Below are 15419 nucleotides of genomic sequence, written 5' to 3' on the forward strand. Positions count from 1 at the left end.
AAAGAAAATGTAATATTAGTATTGCTGTTTTAATAATAGAAGAAAAGTACAAACGCTCCAGTATAGCTAGACTACACACAAAAAGTAGCACAGGGAACTGTAACTCAATACAAAATTTATCAAGTTCACAACTTTCTTTTGGGAAAAGTGTAACATTGTATTGTCATTCACTGTTCTTACAGACTAGTGAAAATGTGTTCTTAATTAAGCTATAAACATACAGTCTTGAATAGAACATTTCCTACTAAACTGACAAAAAGTAGATAAATTAAAGTCTCCTAGCTTGTGTTACAGTTTAAAAAACTAACAGCAAAACCATTGTCATCCTTATAGGAGCATCAACAATGGTTCTACAAGTATAAAAGAAATGTTTTTAAGATTACGTTACGGGGAAATAATTACCTGTTTGACTTTTCTCCTGTTTGTCTGATTTGTCCCACTTCGTTTGCCTTAGCAGAAAAGGGGCGGGGAAAAAAAGGTCACGGGAGCGTTGCATGCTGGGAAAACACGTGTAGAGAAGAGGACTGGAGATATTGGTACAGTTTGATTTGTGTATTATTATGTTATTTAGTATTATTTTACTGTATCATAAGCGTATTATAGTGCCTATTTCTGAAAGCGCATGCTCAGTGTCGGTTGCTGTGCTGTGTGTTTCAGCCGTGACTCTGACAGACTGTACGGAAGTGTTGTTTACATGTTAACTCGGTGCTTAGCTAACTGATAGCTCTACTGCTGATGGTATCTGGGATAGAAACGTTACAGACAGACATGGTGGTTTTGTGTATTAGCGTGATAGAGCAGAATTAAAACAACAGTTCAGTTTCCCGGGCTCATGTTGGTTTCCCAGCTGCAGGGTTGATGCTCTTGTCACTCACTCTCACTGATTCTAGCAGCCGGTCTGATGAGGGCTGTAACAGTTAGCTAAGACCACCTTAAACGAGTCCAAGTCAGTGACAAGACCAGGTGCAGAGGGGTCGAGATGAAGACCGAGACCAGAGCAAAAATTGAGTCCAATTCAAGACAAAATAGTCAATAAATAGTGTGCATGTCTTTCCAAATGTAAACATAATGCTTAAGGAGTTTGTTAAGGATGAACAGAGATGTAGATCTACCTGCGGCAGCTCTGGACTAAACCCTTCATCATCCAGCTGATCAGTGCAGATAAGTTTGAGGTGCTGGGGAGAAATGAAACCAAACGGCAATAAAATGATCCCTTTTATTTTAGAAAGGCAGGAAAAAGTTGAGTAGGCACAAGATTGAGTAAAGTCCGAGACGTTAAAAAGTTTTTCTGGTGTCCGGACTTGAGTACTGCAGTCCTGGATTTGACTGTCATCGTTGAGTTCCATGTAATTCAGAAGCAGCAGCCTTTAGATGCGTTTGTGCAAATACATTTAAATCCACACTAATACATGGAATAAAGGCCGCCATGCACAGGACATGCAGGACAGAAAGATGCTGAATCTTCTGAGTCTTCTAGTCCTGAAACGATTAGTCGGTTAGTTGGTCAGCAGAAGATTGATCGATTATAAATAATAAATAATCGATTAATCGTTTTGTCAAGTAAAAATACCAAACATTTTCTGGTTGCAGCTTCACAAATGCTAAGCTTTGCTGCTTTTCTCTGTTTCATATCTGAATACTTTGTGTTTTTTGTCTGCTGGTCAAACTGAGGAAGACTTTAAGAATCACTTTGGGCTCTGGTAACTTGTGATGGGCATTTACCATTATTTATGACATTTCATAAAGTAAATGATTAATCGAAAAAAATAATCGATAAATTGATAATGAAAATAATCGTTACTTGCAGCCTTATTGACTGCCAATTGTCACTGACTAGTTGTCCTGCTTTCTTCCCAGGTGACACTCTGAATCAGCCGCCATGTCATCCAAAAAGAGCCAAGGCGGCGATGAGCGCTTCCTGCGGGTGCAGAAGGACCCGCGCTTCTGGGAAATGCCCGAGAAGGAAAGCAAAATCAAGATCGACAAGCGCTTCCAGTCGATGTTTCACGACAAACGCTTCAAGGTGAAATACACCGTGGACAAACGAGGCCGTCCCATCAACCACACCTCCACAGAGGACCTGAAGCGCTTCTACAAACTGTCCGACTCCGAGAAGGAGGAGGAGGACGAAGAGGATGTGAAGAGCAAGAAGGAGAAGAAGAAGAAGAAGAAGATCAAAGAGCAGTCGGTGGGAGCGGTCAAAGCGGTGCAGAGCAGAGATGGTAAAGTGAAAGGAGAGCCGCCGGTACGAGGAGTCAGAGTGATTGAAGAGGGTGAGTAGAGCTGGTTGTGGGCCGGGCCAGAGGGTCTGTGTAGCGATCTGCATCTACAAAGCTTTGAACAGGAGAATCATGTGTTTATGCTGCTCTGGTATCGCCTTTCATAACGTTACGTAGTTTTATCGAGTTAAAATAGCTGGCTAACGAGCGCTAATTAGGCAGCATTCATTGAAAATAAACAGAAAAACTCAATAAAATGTTGTCTTTCAAATAGAAGTTGTAGAGAACTGGGAGGCTTTCATGAATATCACGATAATCATAAGGATTTTTTTCAATATCGATATATATATCCCGATGCAGCTCATGTATGCAAAATCAAACATGTTGAATAATCAAGTTAGTGTTCATCCCATTGAACTGAATGGTAATGTTAGGTGTGATGTCAAACAAAACTGACATTTTCAAATAATATTCCTTAAAATGTTTCATACCTCATTTTTAAAATAATGTTTGTTGTCATCAGTTCAGGCAGCAGAATTGTGCGTCACGATATCACAAAATCACATCATCACCACATGATTCCACTTAAAGACAATGAACAAGTATATTGAATTATCGCTCAGCTGGAATCAACTTCTCCTCCATTTTGCTGTTGTCAGGCAGAACTCTTGTTCATTAAACTAAATCACATCAGTAGGGAAACAAGGAACCTCTGAAATCTGATTGGCTGTTGATGGCTGATGACAGCTGAGATGAGTGAACACATGTTAACACTTCTGAGAGGAGAGCCAAACTTAGCAGCTACAACCAGTTTATCAGCAGTTAGCTGGTTGCTGGTGGCCATTTTCTACATTGTAGACGGCTGTGAGTGTAATGACCTGACTGGAATATATGTTTCCCAGGTGAAGATGATGAAGATGATGAAGACGATGAGGAGCAGCAGCAAACCGTAGATGAGGCCGACGTGGATCTGGGAGACGGCGTTACAGATGACAGCGAGGAGGAGGAGGATGATGATGAAGACGATGATGATGAGGCGGAGAGCGGCTCGGAGGAGGAGGAGTCTGGTTTGGACTCGTCGGAGGAGGAGGACAGCGACAGCGAGCCGGACCTGGCCCGGGGGAAGGGCAACGTGGAGACCAGCTCCGACGAAGACGACGAAGAAGAGGTGGACGCCATCCTGCGGCGCGAGGAGGAGGAGATCGAACACGACTGGGGGGAGCTGTGCAAGGACGCGCCGCGCAACGACGAGGTGAGGAGGCTCGCATTACATCATCATTACTGTAAACCGATTGGTCTCCTCTATCTCACACCAGTAGTATTGTTAGTTCTAGTGTTTCTCCACATTAAGACTACATTTCCCATAAGCCCCAAAGACGAGATTAAATTAATTTCATTTATTTATTTCTAGAGCACTTATTTAAACATGGTTACAAAGTGCTTCACAAAAATAAAATAAAAATAAAAAGTACCTGACAGAAAGCAGATATTAAGGAAAAGGAGAAGCAATAGTAGACAATAATAAACAACAATAAAATGTGTATAAAAGAAACAATAGAGTATAAAGGCAAATAATTCAACCCATAAAATCAATAAAAGAAGAGGGATTTAAAAGAGGAGAAGTGCAAAGTGCTGTGATCCTGTCTGTTAACATGATGTCTGAATCAGTCAGATTTGTTGTTTCTCTGTCAGGTTTCTTCCAGGCTGGCGGTCTGCAACATGGACTGGGACCGGATGAAGGCCAGAGACCTGCTGGCTTTATTCAACTCCTTCAAACCTAAAGGAGGAGTGGTGCTGGGTGTCAAGGTAACGCTCCTCACTGCTCCCTCTGTCTCCACCAGGCTGAACACTGTGCTCAAGTGGCAAATTTCCTCCAAAAAGCAGATTCAATAACTGTAAGCTGCTGTTCGACTGTCTGGCAGAGCAGTGATTCTCAACCTTTTTCATATCATGGACCCCTAATGTAGTCCACATTAGAGCCACAGACCCCCATTTGATGAGATTTTGTCTCTGGGACCCAAATCTGAGAATATTTTTATTGTCAGATATGATTTTGTCCAGAACTCCATGACTCTCTGTATTGTATGTAGAGAGATAACAGAGAAACTATGATCAAAACAGTCATTCTTCTACATTCTCTAATTGTGTTAACTTCTTGTAAATGAAATAAGGATGAAGTTTAATAATTCATCAATTTACTGGGGACCCCCTGGAACCCCCTCAAGGACCCCTGGTGGTCCCCGGACCCCACGTTGAGAACCACTGTGGCAGGAGGTTGTGGCTGTATTGTAGTTTTCCAGCTCAGCTTTTCTTTAAGGTTGCACTTTATTGATCCCCTGGGTCAAATTCAGTTCATTTACATTTGTGAACATAGCAAAAAAAACAAAACAAAACAAAAAACAAATTTATACATCTGCATATTTTTTATTGTTTTTTTGTCAGTCAAGTTTTTATTCAAGTTTTAGTAGGACAAGCAGTACCAAATAAGTACAAACATGAAAAGAACAAACAAGAATTATTTAGAACCCACGATAAAATCATAAATACAAAAATTAGTTCATATTCTAATAAAATAGGTAATTAAAAAAATAAGAAAATAAAGAAATTGCACTAAAAATTATACAATACTGCCTATTGATAAATCTGGTCCAGACCCTTTCAAAATAAAAGCGCGCTGAATGGCACATTGATGCCACGCTGACGCAACACAGCGTGTTTAGTGGAGAGGGAACAGAGAGAGAGAAGAGCAGGACAGACTGCAGACAGTTGGCTGTTGTAGTTGTTGACAGCAGTGCATAGTAGTTGTTGTTGACAGCAGTGCATGCTGGGTGTTGTGGTCCAGATTTACCCGTCAGAGTTTGGGAAGGAGAGGATGCAGGTGGAGGTGACCCAGGGCCCGCTGGAGCTCAAGGCCCTGCCAGAGGACCCAGAGGAGGACAACGAGGAGGAGAGGTAACACACACACACACACACACACACACACACACACACGCACACACTTAAAACACACACACACACACACACTGTCAAAACCTTTGTATCTCCAAAATTGTCAGCTTTTCAGGAACTCAGAATTATTTTCAGGTTGACGCTGGAGCTGGGTGATGTGTGTGGCGTTTTGAAATCAACATCATGATAAGACTTTTTTCAATATTGATATACATCACGACATGGCTTATGTACGCAAAATCACGTTAAATAATACAATTGATGTCCATTAGGTGTGATGTCAAACAAAACTGACATTTTCAAATAATATTCCTAAAATGTTTCATAACTCATTTTGTCAGAGTCAGATTTTTAAATAAAATGTGCTTGTTATCATCAGTTCAGACAGCAGAATTGTGCGTCATGATATCCCAAACTCATCATATCATCACCATATGATTCCACTGAGTGATGATAAACCATAATATTGAATTATTGCCCGGCTGTAGTTGACACCCGTCCAGTTTTTAAATGACTGAATGTGTTTTGGTTTCTGAGTGTCCTGGAAGCCACTTGTCTCGTAACCTGTGTTTCCATCCAAGTCTTTTTTGTGAATTATAATGTATCGAATAAAAAAAAAAGCTGAATGAATTTGAATATGATGAAATGGCCAACATTAGCTGATACTAAAGAACAATAACAACCTGTCTAATACAAACCAAAGACCTTGAAAGACAGGTGATTCACAGTTTTCACACATCAGCAGCGATCTGAATCCTGTCGGACAGGGAGGGGACTGTTCTGTGTTTGGATCATCAGTCTGGTGTCCGGTGTCTCTGCCCCTCCCAGGGTTTACAGGGAGAAGATGCGTGACTACCAGTTCAAGCGTCTGAAGTATTTCTACGCCGTGGTGGAGTGCGACTCGCCGGACACCGCCGCCAAGATCTACCAGGAGTGTGACGGCTTCGAGTACGAGAGCAGCTGCTCCATCCTGGACCTGCGGTGAGAGGAGAAACACCTGAACCCGCCTGGACACAGTTTAGATTTACCAAACTATAATGGTTCATAATGAAAAATAACGATGAAGGCAAAGGTTTATGCTCAGACAACAAGAGTAGAGGTGCTGCATTAAATTCACAGGGTTCTTATGCAAGTCTGGAAAAGTAAGGAAAATTAATTTGATCATTTATAAGTCTTGAAAAGTTTGAGAAGTACACAAAAAAACTTGGAACAGTATGAAAACACGTTCAGTTTTGATGCACATATGCACACATTTTCTGTTTCAACACCCACTGCCATTTCACATGTTGTGAAGAAAAATGGAGTGGTTCAAATTAAGATGTTGTATGTAGTGATGTGGCCCGGTTTAGACATATTTCCCAGCCATTATTAGGAAATAGATTATATTGATCACCGACCAAAACCTTCAAATCCAGTCACACAATTCGGTATGGAAAAGTGTGGGACCTTAAAAATGGTATTCAGAAAGTTGGTTTACAGATAAGGCTAACTGTAAAAACACACAGTAACATTAAAAACACATAAACCACAATATAAATTATAGCAAACCACTACAACATGTACCATACATTTACATCAGCTGATGAGTCCAGACAGAGTGAATAGATCTGTTGCTCACAGTGTGAACGCATGGTGAGAGAAGAGTGTGTCCATCTTTTTCCTTTTGAAATCTCTGTTAAAAACCCTCCCTCCATGCCACAGGTTCATTCCTGACGGCGTTAGGTTTGAGGACGAGCCCAAAGACGTGGCGACGGACGTGGACCTGTCGGTCTACACCCCCAAACTGTTCACCTCATCAGCCAGCACCACCTCAAAGGTAAAGTCACAGTACTGCACAGTGTAGGATGGAGTGAATATACTGTATGTGACATAAGAAGACTGCAAACTGCTGCAGTGAACACGGTTACATACACACAAAAAGTGTGATTGTAATTATGCGTTTAAGACAGTGAGATGAGCAAGGCAGAACTCATGTAAACGCTGTACTCTGATTACATTAGCGCCATTATGCTCTTAGTCGGAGCTGAGCGTTATCGCAGTAACATATGTGGAGTATTCACATTTTACTGCCATCAATATACCGATCAGAACATGTAAACACCTTCAACGCATTTGTCTTGTTTCAAGTGTGATCAAGTTGCTCATGTTTAGCATACACGGTGCTAAAGTGTTAGCATGGAGCTACTATCACTCAACATAGTGTACGCTAAAGTGTTAGCATGGAGCACCGGAGCAAATGATCTACTGGGAACCCATGGATGATTTTGGTGTCTTTGTTCTCATCAGTTAACAGCTGAGTTTACCAACAGGACAATCTCCCAAAAACGTAGTGTCTTCCCTTAAAGTAAGACAAAAAAGAGAAGAGATGAAGCAGTTAAGACAAACAACATGAGAGTGATGTGTTCCTGTTGAACCGATTAGGTGGAGCTGACGTGGGACGAGACGGACCACGACCGCGTGACGGCCCTGAACAGGAAGTTCAACAAGGACGAGCTGCTGAACATGGACTTCAACGCTTACCTGGCCTCCTCCAGCGAAGAAGAGGAGGAGGAAGAGGAGGGAGAATACGGAGGGTTTGAGTTTGGAAAGCAGGAGAACAAAGAAGACCAGACAGCAGAGGGTAAGGGTGGAACTGTTAACACCCATCTGCACTTCCCACAGATCACCTGTCAATCAAACAGTGTGGGCGGAGCTTGAATTTCCTGTTGATGCAGTTTGAGTTTGAGTTTTCAGTTTTGTAATGTTAGGTGTGATGTCAAACAAAACTGAATTTTCTTTTGTTCAATGGAATTGAACCGAATGTTACATAATTTGATTATTTAACATGTAATTTTACATACATGAACCATATCGTCATATGTATTGACATTGCAGTTTCTTGCTTCCCCTTAAGGTGTCCTGAAACACTAATTCATTGGTGGAGGCTTGCTATGCCTAGGCCTCACTTAAAATGACCCCGTATTAGTCTCACTCGTCCCTCAGGCCCTTGGTTTGGTATGGGCGGGAGTCCCTTCCCTTCAGGTCACTAACCCAACCTTAGCTCCTGTAGGTCTAGAAGCCGGAAAGGGATATTCCCTGAGTTCCCCCAAGAGAGAAGGTTAGTAGTTTTTCTTTTAACTAGATTTATGACCTAACTCTGTATCTAGCCTTTGTTTTAGCCAACCAAGTTTAAACAGGTCACCCTGACGAGAGCTAAATATTACCCCCTTAGTAGTGTCAGCAGGCTTACTTTCCTTGGTCCCCGGCGCAGAGAAAAGAAGAAGTCCTGGCTTTGTCTTTCCGAGTTTTTATTAAAGCAAATACACTACAAAAATTGCACACTCTCCCGTTTTTGAAAAACTAAAAATTTTCCAGTTTCGGGTTAAGTCTTAGAGTGACATTCTCCCTTAAAAGAGAGTAGGTACGGTAAACGGTACCTTTCAATTGTCTCTCTGTCAGCAGTCCCTTTCAGAAGGTTTAGCTGTCTAGCAAAAGAGGAAGTAGAAGTGACAATGCTGGATATATATAGGAAGCTTCTGTGGGGTGTTTCCCCTCTAATCAGATTTTAACATATGTCTGCCTCAGTCATAGGCGGTCCTCGATTTCTTAAGCTAGTCTCATTATTTTCTCTGTCATTTGTTCTTGAATATAGCAAGCCTTGTTATCTTCTGCCATACGATCTTAATTATAGGCGGTTCATCATAAATCAATTCTCAGTTACAGCAAGCAAAGCACAGTGCATGACTTAATATGGTTACATATATGTGACAGGCCATACAGGGCACAGCTTAATAAGGGTACATACATTTCATGACCCATCAATGACCCTGCTGTCGGCATGTGATTTCGACAAGCTGCCTCTGTCTGCCTCCTTTCCCTTCTTTTTTCTTTCCAAACAACTCGGAAAGACAAAGCCAGGACTACTTGTTCTTTTCTCTGCGCCGGGGACCAAGGAAAGTAAGCCTGCTGACACTACTAAGGGGGTAATATTTAGCTCTCGTCAGGGTGACCTGTTTAAACTTGGTTGGCTAAAACAAAGGCTAGATACAGAGTTAGGTCATAAATCTAGTAAAAAGAAAAACTACTAACCTTCTCTCTTGGGGGAACTCAGGGAATATCCCTTTCCGGCTTCTAGACCTACGGGAGCTAAGGTTGGGTTAGTGACCTGAAGGGAAGGGACTCCCGCCCGTACCAAACCAAGGGCCTGAGGGACGAGTGAGACTAATACGGGGTCATTTTAAGTGAGGCCTAGGCATAGCAAGCCTCCACCAATGAATTAGTGTTTCAGGACACCTTAAGGGGAAGCAAGAAACTGCAATTTCAACCTTATTGCCCAGCTATACTTTTAGCTAATATAAATCATTCTGATGTAAATTCATAGTATAGATTATCGTAAGTAGTATCAAACTGTGGTAAGCTATGAGGACAAGTCTTTTAAGAAAAATGCTTTTTTTGAATATGTAATTGATATTTTTTTCTATTGGTGGTTGTTTCCCTTATGATGATCACAGTCATAATTTGCCCACCTGTTTTATCACTACAACACTATGCAAAGAGAATATGAATTCTGATTCTACGAATTGAACTTCTTATAATGTAATGAATTTGTAATATAACCTGTTGGTGTCGTAGCTGAACAGACAGAAGAGCCTGCTGTGAAGGTGGAGGATAAACCCAAAGAGGGGGAGAAGAAGAAGAAGAAGAAGAAGGAGAAGAAAAGCGCTGAGCAGATTGCCAAGTACAGAGAGATCATGAAGAGCATCCAGGACAAAGACAAGAAGCTGCAGCAGGACAAGGACATGGAGATGGAGATCACCTGGGTGCCAGGTAGGAGGCCGGGGACCGACTGGAGGAGAGGATCAGTAATGTTTTCATTTGTTGTCTATATATGGTTCAGTCTGCCCATGGGGATCATTAGAGGGATATTAAGTAATCTATTACCTTTACTGACCTTTATCGGCGAATAGTAGGAATTGTATCAACATTGATAGAACTTCTTTCCTCCTACACAAGTCTCTGCTAGCTCCCAGTCTGACCTGTAGCTCCCAGTCTGACCTGTAGCTCCCAGTCTGACCTGTAGCTCCCAGTCTGACCAGTCTGACCTGTAGCTCCCAGTCTGACCTGCAGCTCCCAGTCTGACCTGTAGCTCCCAGTCTGACCAGTCTGACCTGTAGCTCCCAGTCTGACCTGTAGCTCCCAGTCTGACCTGTAGCTCCCAGTCTGACTAGTCTGACCTGTAGCTCCCAGTCTGACCTGTAGCTCCCAGTCTGACCAGTCTGACCTGTAGCTCCCAGTCTGACCAGTCTGACCTGTAGCTTCCACTCTGACCAGTAGTTTCCACTCTGACCTGTAGCTTCCACTCTGACCTGTAGCTTCCAGTCTGACCAGTAGTTTCCACTCTGACCTGTAGCTTCCAGTCTGACCAGTAGTTTCCACTCTGACCTGTAGCTTCCAGTCTGACCAGTAGTTTCCACTCTGACCTGTAGCTTCCACTCTGACCTGTAGTTTCCACTCTGACCTGTAGCTTCCACTCTGACCTGTAGCTTCCAGTCTGACCAGTAGTTTCCACTCTGACCTGTAGCTTCCACTCTGACCTGTAGTTTCCACTCTGACCTGTAGCTTCCACTCTGACCTGTAGCTTCCACTCTGACCTGTAGCTTCCACTCTGACCTGTAGCTTCCAGTCTGACCTGTAGCTTCCAGTCTGACCTGTAGCTTCCAGTCTGACCAGTAGTTTCCACTCTGACCTGTAGCTTCCAGTCTGACCTATATCTCCCAGTCTGACCTGTAGCTCCCAGTCTGACCTGTAGCTCCCAGTCTGACCAGTAGCTCCCAGTCTGACCTGTAGCTTCCACTCTGACCTGTAGCTTCCACTCTGACCTGTAGCTTCCAGTCTGACCTATATCTCCCAGTCTGACCTGTAGCTCCCAGTCTGACCTGTAGCTCCCAGTCTGACCAGTAGCTCCCAGTCTGACCTGTAGCTTCCACTCTGACCTGTAGCTTCCACTCTGACCTGTAGCTTCCAGTCTGACCTATATCTCCCAGTCTGACCTGTAGCTCCCAGTCTGACCTGTAGCTCCCAGTTTGACCTGTAGCTCCCAGTTTGACCAGTAGCTCCCAGTCTGACCAGTAGCTCCCAGTCTGACCAGTAACTCCCAGTCTGACCAGTAGCTCCCAGTCTGACTTGTATTTTGACGGCTGCAGGTCTGAAGGAAACGACGGAGCAGCTGGTGAAGAAGAAGCTGGAGGGGAAGGAGCAGCTGACGCCCTGGGAGGAGTTCCTGGACAAGAAGAAAGAGAAGAAGAAGCAGAAGAAAGTCAAAAAGAAACAGGTGACTGGAGCTTGCTGCGTGCAGAAACAGATTGATGTTACTCATTACTCATTTCACAGGTAATATTGTTATTTTACATATTCCTCCCTGCAGCAGTGATCAGTTCCTCCAGTCGTTCTTCCTCCTCTCTTCTTCTTCTAACATCAGATCAGTCAGTTTGCTCTCCTGAACGATCAGGAAACCAAACAGAGTCGATGTCCGATGTTCCTGTCGTCCTTTAACTGGAGAAAACCAAAGTAGAGGGAAAACTTCCACCAGAGAAAGAAACTGTTTTACCAATACTCATCTAAACAGCTCAGTGTGAGGAAGATCACTAACTGAGAAACTAATTGCAGGATGCTGATAGGATTTAGTTTTTGGATAATTCAACTAAACATAGCCTGATATTTAGAGTCTGGTATTGAGAGGGTGCGATAAAAGTAATAACAGATTTTTTTTTATGGGTAATTGCAAAGTCATTACTGAAATTAGGGATACAAACTTAATCATGTGTAAACGTATTTTACAATTTAATTTCACTTGCAACAGTTGTGGTTTAAAGTGGTCAAGATGCTGATTTAAGATGCAAAAAGTGCAATGAAATAATGTTGTTTCCACACTCTTCTAACTGTAATTAATAATATTGATCACAATATCTTGCACAACAATTGTGATTATCATGTTAGCTGTAATCGTGCAGCGCTAACTGAAGCTGAAATGATCAACTTGTCACACTACTAGAATTTTATGTGACTGACAGGTGAACACCCAACACTGTGCAGGAGGGGAGCGAGCTGGCAGTCTGTGTCACACACACACACACACACACACACACACACACAGGTCCTCTCCTCTTCACACACTGATTCAGGGTGTTTCTCTCAGCAGGGAGCAGCAGAGTCGGACCTGAGTGATGATGAACTTCCTCCAGACGTCGACCTCAGCGACCCGTTCTTCACTGAAGAGCTCGGTGCTACAGGTGATCAATACTGTCAATCAATCAATCTATCAGTCAGTCAGTCAGTCAGTCAGTCAGTCAGTCAGTACCGCCAGTCTGTTCTTGATTTTGGATGCTGACTCATGCCGTCATTTTGTTTTATCGTCTCTTCTAACAAATAATATTTGTCCGTGTGTCTCTGCTCCCGTCAGCAGAACTGAAGAAGAAAACGAAGGGGAAGAAAAACAAGAAGCAGGAGGAAGAGGAGAGAACGCCTGAGGAGGAAGAGGAGCTGCAGAGACGACAGGTCGGAGTTCACTGAAACCAGTTCAGCTGAGCTCACTGGTTTGATTTATTCATTCAGAGACTGAAGCCTTCAGGTCTGTTTCATCTGAGGCTGGAGACGCTCTAGAGGACTTTTAAAATCCTGACCGAGTTTGAAAACGGATTGCATCACCAGTTCTGTCTGCAAAATTTTATATTTTCAGGACCTTTTTTGAGTTTATCTAATTGGTTTTGACAGGATTTCATCAGCACAAGGGTTGCAGAATTGTCTCGTCCTATAGACCAGCGGTTCTGAAACTTTTTGGCTGCTACAGAACAGTGAACAGATCAACCAAAGAATGATTTTCCCTTTTCAGGTTGTTTCTTTTGATTCACTATCAGAGGAGGCTGAGAGGCTGAAAACTGTTCAGCATTTCACAAGGAAAAAGCAAAAATTATAAAGAAAAATTAGACACAGTAACAAATTTGTAGAGTAGAAATGTGTTTTTTTCATCTCACGACCCCCTCGAAATTATCTTGTGACCTACTGGGGGGTCCCGACCTGCAATTTGAGAACCACTGCTTCCACCATGTGATCCTTTGACTTAGGTCAAAACATGAAAATCATCTCCATAAGTAAAAGAAATTGAGTTACGAGGGTTTCACCCCACAGAGATGATTTGTTCGTCTAGTGTCAGGCTGCTGTGACCTTTGACCCTTCACCTACTTGGTAATGCCGGTGGTTTGGACACTGAAGCGTCTTCTGCTGCTGGACTCAGTGTGTGTGTGTGTGTGTGTGTGTGTGTGTGTGCGCAGGCGGAGATGGCTCTGCTGATGGAGGACGAGGACGACGCCGGACACAAACACTTCAACTACGACAAGATCGTGGAGCAGCAGAACCTGAGCAAGCAGAAGAAGAAGAAGCTGCAGAAGAAGAGCGACGAGCCGCTGGAGGACGACAGCTTCCAGGTCCGCATGAAAATCACTTTTCATTTGTTTTAGGCTTTGGTCCTGGACCCTTCCATCAGTATTCCAAAATGTTATAGAAAAAAAATCATTACCTGAAGTTACCTGGAAAAACAAAATAGAGGATCGACCTGGTGAAAAGTTATATAATTTTGTCAAACAAAGAACAGAAACAATCCTTTAAAGTACCAGAATTCATTGTTTTTTAGTTTAAGGTTCCCACTGGTCCTGGAATTTCTGGAATATCATGGATTTTTGAGAGATTGTATTCCAGACAGGGAGAAGTCAGGGAAGATCAGGGAATTTTACACATGGGTCACTTCACAGGAACAAAGCAGAATGTATTTTTCAACTTGTTTCATATATTCATTACATCACATGGTTTGGAGTGGAAACCAGCCTGAAACACAACATTAATAAACAAGGAAAGAAACAGTTTTAGGAGAGAAGCGCCTCACTTCTGGCTGCTGTTTTGATTTTGTGTTATTGTTTTTTAAAGGGGCAATAAGTAAGATTTTCACTGTCCCATAGCACAAAATAACCTCATTATATCTGCAGGGGGCTGACAGGTTGTTGATCAATACCAATCAATACCAGTGACTTAGTTACTTGGTCAGCTACTGAGTTTGAGAGTTGAATTATATGTTTTTTTACTATTAATATTTTTATCATTACTATTATTATGACTATTAATATATTATTCCAATCTTCATTATAGTGTTGCATCTCTGTATTGATCTTATCTTGCTAAGCACTTTGTATTGCAGTCTTGAACAAAAGGTGCTATATAAATAAAGTTTGATTGATAGTTTCTACCGATGTTGCAGTTCCTACTAGTTTCTGATAGAGGCTGATAAAGGTCATAGGTCACTTACTGTCCCTTTCAGAGTATGTGTTCACATTTACATCATGTTGAACAAACCCGTTCCCCCCCCCGTGTGTCCAGGTGGACGTTGCAGACCCTCGTTTCCAGGCCATGTTCACCTCCCACCTGTTCAACCTGGACCCGTCCCACCCCGGCTACAAGAAGACCAGAGCCACGCAGAGCATCCAGGCCGAGAAGCAGCGGCGCAGGGAGGAGCAGCAGCGCCGCCTGGAGGACGCCCTCGCCACCCGGCGGGACACGCCCACACAGGAAGCGGCGGGGGAGAAGAAACGGGAGAGGGACGCCGACTCTCCGGCGGCCGAAGCTTCCGCGAAGAAAGCGATGGATCCCGGTCTGTCTCTGCTCATTAAGTCGATCAAGAGCAAAACACAGCAGTTCCAGGCTCGGAAGAAACAGAAGCTGAAGTAGGTTTGACTGAACTGGAACTAAGGACGTTTTTCTAGAAACTTCAGACTGTTTTACTACAATACAACTCTTCTAACGGACACAGAGACTGGTTCATCTTAAAATAGATGTTTAGAATACAACAAGATTTAAAATAATATTGACTGTGGCTGGTTGACAGTCAACATTAAGCTATATTTCTGCTCATGAGGACTGTAGAAATCACAGGATCTGTTTTCTATCTGGATTGCTGTGTACTTGTTTTATGTACTGCTTTGTTTGTACAGGAAAAATCTCATCAGCAGGAGAACTACATCAGCTATGTATCATGTGAATCTTGAGTATAAAACTCTTCCTGCTGCCTGACAGTATGTTGAAATATTTTTTATTTACTGCACAGAAAAAGGCTTCGTTCACACTGCAGCTGAAAGTTTACCAGTTCTGATTTTTTTCCCTCCCATGTGACTCAGATCTGATGTTTTCTAATCAGTCGCATTTTTACAATTCTGATCTGGATCACATGGA

At 42.8% G+C, this 15419-nt stretch overlaps 1 protein-coding gene across 3 annotated transcripts; it reads left to right on the forward strand.

Annotated features, from left to right (window-relative positions):
* Positions 1-492: 492 nt before the first annotated feature.
* esf1 (ESF1 nucleolar pre-rRNA processing protein) lies at positions 493-15202 on the forward strand. 3 transcript variants are annotated; one of them, XM_071899895.2, is made up of 14 exons: positions 493-536; positions 1858-2273; positions 3122-3471; positions 3912-4025; positions 5062-5171; positions 5997-6149; positions 6870-6984; positions 7590-7788; positions 9780-9974; positions 11351-11478; positions 12343-12436; positions 12610-12701; positions 13475-13627; positions 14571-15202. In XM_071899895.2, the coding sequence occupies exons 2-14, from the start codon at positions 1880-1882 to the stop codon at positions 14916-14918; spliced, it is 2445 nt and encodes an 814-aa protein (XP_071755996.2). In that variant the 5' UTR covers positions 493-536; positions 1858-1879; the 3' UTR covers positions 14919-15202. The 3 variants fall into 3 exon arrangements, with proteins under 3 accessions (XP_071755996.2, XP_071755994.2, XP_071755997.2); XM_071899893.2 differs by having other exon boundaries at positions 12346-12436; positions 12607-12701; XM_071899896.2 differs by having other exon boundaries at positions 12346-12436.
* Positions 15203-15419: the final 217 nt, after the last annotated feature.

The sequence above is a fragment of the Centroberyx gerrardi genome, chromosome 3 (genome assembly GCF_048128805.1).
Source record: "Centroberyx gerrardi isolate f3 chromosome 3, fCenGer3.hap1.cur.20231027, whole genome shotgun sequence".
Taxonomy (NCBI): Eukaryota; Metazoa; Chordata; class Actinopteri; order Beryciformes; family Berycidae; genus Centroberyx; species Centroberyx gerrardi.

Bases quoted from the DNA above. Each gene is read 5' to 3' on its own strand.
- esf1 (XM_071899895.2), top strand. From the start codon at position 1,880: ATGTCATCCAAAAAGAGCCAAGGCGGCGATGAGCGCTTCCTGCGGGTG. The intron at 7,789-9,779 runs GTAAGGGTGGAA...TTGGTGTCGTAG, and splicing joins AGAAGACCAGACAGCAGAGG to CTGAACAGACAGAAGAGCCT. The intron at 11,479-12,342 runs GTGACTGGAGCT...TGTTTCTCTCAG, and splicing joins AGAAAGTCAAAAAGAAACAG to CAGGGAGCAGCAGAGTCGGA.